A 2110-nucleotide genomic window follows, 5' to 3' on the forward strand; every position below is an offset into this window, starting at 1 on the left:
TGCCACCATGGAACAAAGTCTTTGATTTTAGAGGGATCAATGCCTCGTGATATTACATCTGCTGCATTTTCTTCAGATTTCACATGATTCCAATGCTGAGATGGCACCAAGTTTTGTATCTCAGATACTCGATTTGCCACAAATGTTTTCCAATTATTGAGCGTTCCTTGGATCCATAATAATGCTATCATGGAATCAATCCAAGCGTATGTCGGTGTTTTATTCAAACTTAAAGCCGTGTGATTTTGATGCTTTTGTCATATTTATAGTTTTTACGTAAACTACAGCTCCGTATGTCTTCTCAGAAGCATCGCTAAATCCGTGTAGTTCAATTTTATTCTTGGGTGATTGATACGTCCAACGCGGAATGCTGATTTCTTCAACGGACTTTAACTGCTACCGAAACTTATTCCAACAAGCTGCTATTTCTTGTGAGACTTCTTCATCCCAGCTAAGTTTTTCTAACCATAATGTTTGCATATATGTTTGCGTAGATAGTTTCGCAATGTCCGCTGATATTGTTCTTTTCGATAGCTTTTGTGACGGTGCTAACGCCACCTTAAATCTTCTGGTGTCATCTTCTTGAATGTTGACTGCGCTTTCGTCTCGCAATTCTACTGGTATAGCTTTTATGACTTCCCTGTTATTACTAGACCATTTTCTTAGTGTTATTCCGCTGGCCTTGAACATGCTTATTAGTTCATTTTCTCGTCTTCCGTTAACCTTTGAATTGTTTTTACAGCCAAGTATGGTGCTGCAGCCGTTCCATACGTTACGGTCAATAACTTGAATTCTTGAATTGGGTCGTTTGTCGAGAATCTCCTTAAGATTCTGTGATAGTCCTGATCTTCTTCGGAAATTCGAATTTGTCTATACATCTTTTCTATATCGGCTGTAAATCCTATTCTGTGACTTCTCCAATGTAATAGAATCTCTATACCCTAGACCTACGTGCATGATGTCATTTAAACTTTTTCCATTTGTGGTTTTTGATGATGCGTCAAACACTACTCTCAACTTGGTAGTCGTACTGGTTTCTTTGATAACTGGTTGATGAGGTATGTAATATTTTCCTTGGATTTGGTTACTCCACTGCACCTGTTTCATGTGACCTAGCTTAATGTATTCACTCATAAATTTTGTATATTCCAAATTCAACTTGTAGTCATTAGATAATCCTTTCTCCAAGAACAGTAGACGTGCCAACGCTCTTGGCCTTGACTCACCTAATTGCGATGACTCAATTTCGTTTTTAAACGGAATTTCAACGGTGTAAGTACCGCTCGAATTACGCAATGTTGTTTTATCGTAAAACGCCTCGCATGCATTTTCATCGCTTGTTAATTGTCGTTTTTCCGGAATTTCCTCTAATTCCCAGAACCGTGATAATTCTTTTTCTTCAGACTGCGTTATCATGCTCACTACTGCAATGTTGGTTTGTTTTGAGGATTTATGAATGCTTCCCCAAATTATCCAGCCTAACTCTGTATTTTGCGCTACAAGGCCGTCGTTTGTCTTGTCCATTCCTTGTAACAAAATTTCGTGAAATTCTTGGGCTCCAAGAATCACATCAATTGGACCCGGCTTTCCGAAGCCTGGGTCAGCAAGAATTGTATTTTGCCATATCTCTGTATTTACCTCAATTGGGTGTTCTGGCATATCTTTTGCTAATTTTTGTAAAATCAGCAGTGTAGTGTTTAACGTAAATTTGGTAGTAATGCGTGGTTTGCATCGTACAGATATTTTGTATTTGCAGCTCTCATTGGTTGATCCCCCTATACCAGAAATTTCTGCATGAATTTTCTGTTTGGGTAATTGTAGTAAATTGGCAGCTTCCATAGTGATAAACGATGCTTGCGAACCTGAATCGATCAAGGCTCTCCAATTTTCGTTTTTTCCATCTGAATCTTGAATTCTAATGATTGCTGTCGCTAATAATGTTTTACCTCCTTCATGCGCGACATGTGTTCCTACCTTGTTTGATTGATTAAAATATGGTTTTGATTTCTGCTCGTTTCGCGTTTTCGTTTTGTTGTGGTTGTTTTCTTTGTGGATAAGCGTATGATGATTTTGATAACAAATTCTGCATTTTTGAAATGATAGGCATTTT

General features: G+C 38.1%; 1 protein-coding gene across 1 annotated transcript; it reads right to left on the reverse strand.

The window, feature by feature from the left end:
- Window positions 1-870: 870 nt before the first annotated feature.
- LOC145738120 (uncharacterized) lies at window positions 871-1839 on the reverse strand. Its single transcript, XM_081992982.1, has one exon. It carries the CDS (start codon window positions 1837-1839, stop codon window positions 871-873), a length of 969 nt encoding a protein of 322 aa, XP_081849108.1.
- Between the last annotated feature and the right edge of the window lie 271 nt (window positions 1840-2110).

Source organism: Ips typographus, linkage group LG15, assembly GCF_016097725.1.
Source record: "Ips typographus isolate SLU linkage group LG15, UJ_Ityp_2.0, whole genome shotgun sequence".
Lineage (NCBI taxonomy): Eukaryota > Metazoa > Arthropoda > Insecta > Coleoptera > Curculionidae > Ips > Ips typographus.

Coding starts and splice junctions, on each gene's coding strand:
- LOC145738120 (XM_081992982.1), bottom strand. CDS start 1,839: ATGGAAGCTGCCAATTTACTACAATTACCCAAACAGAAAATTCATGCA.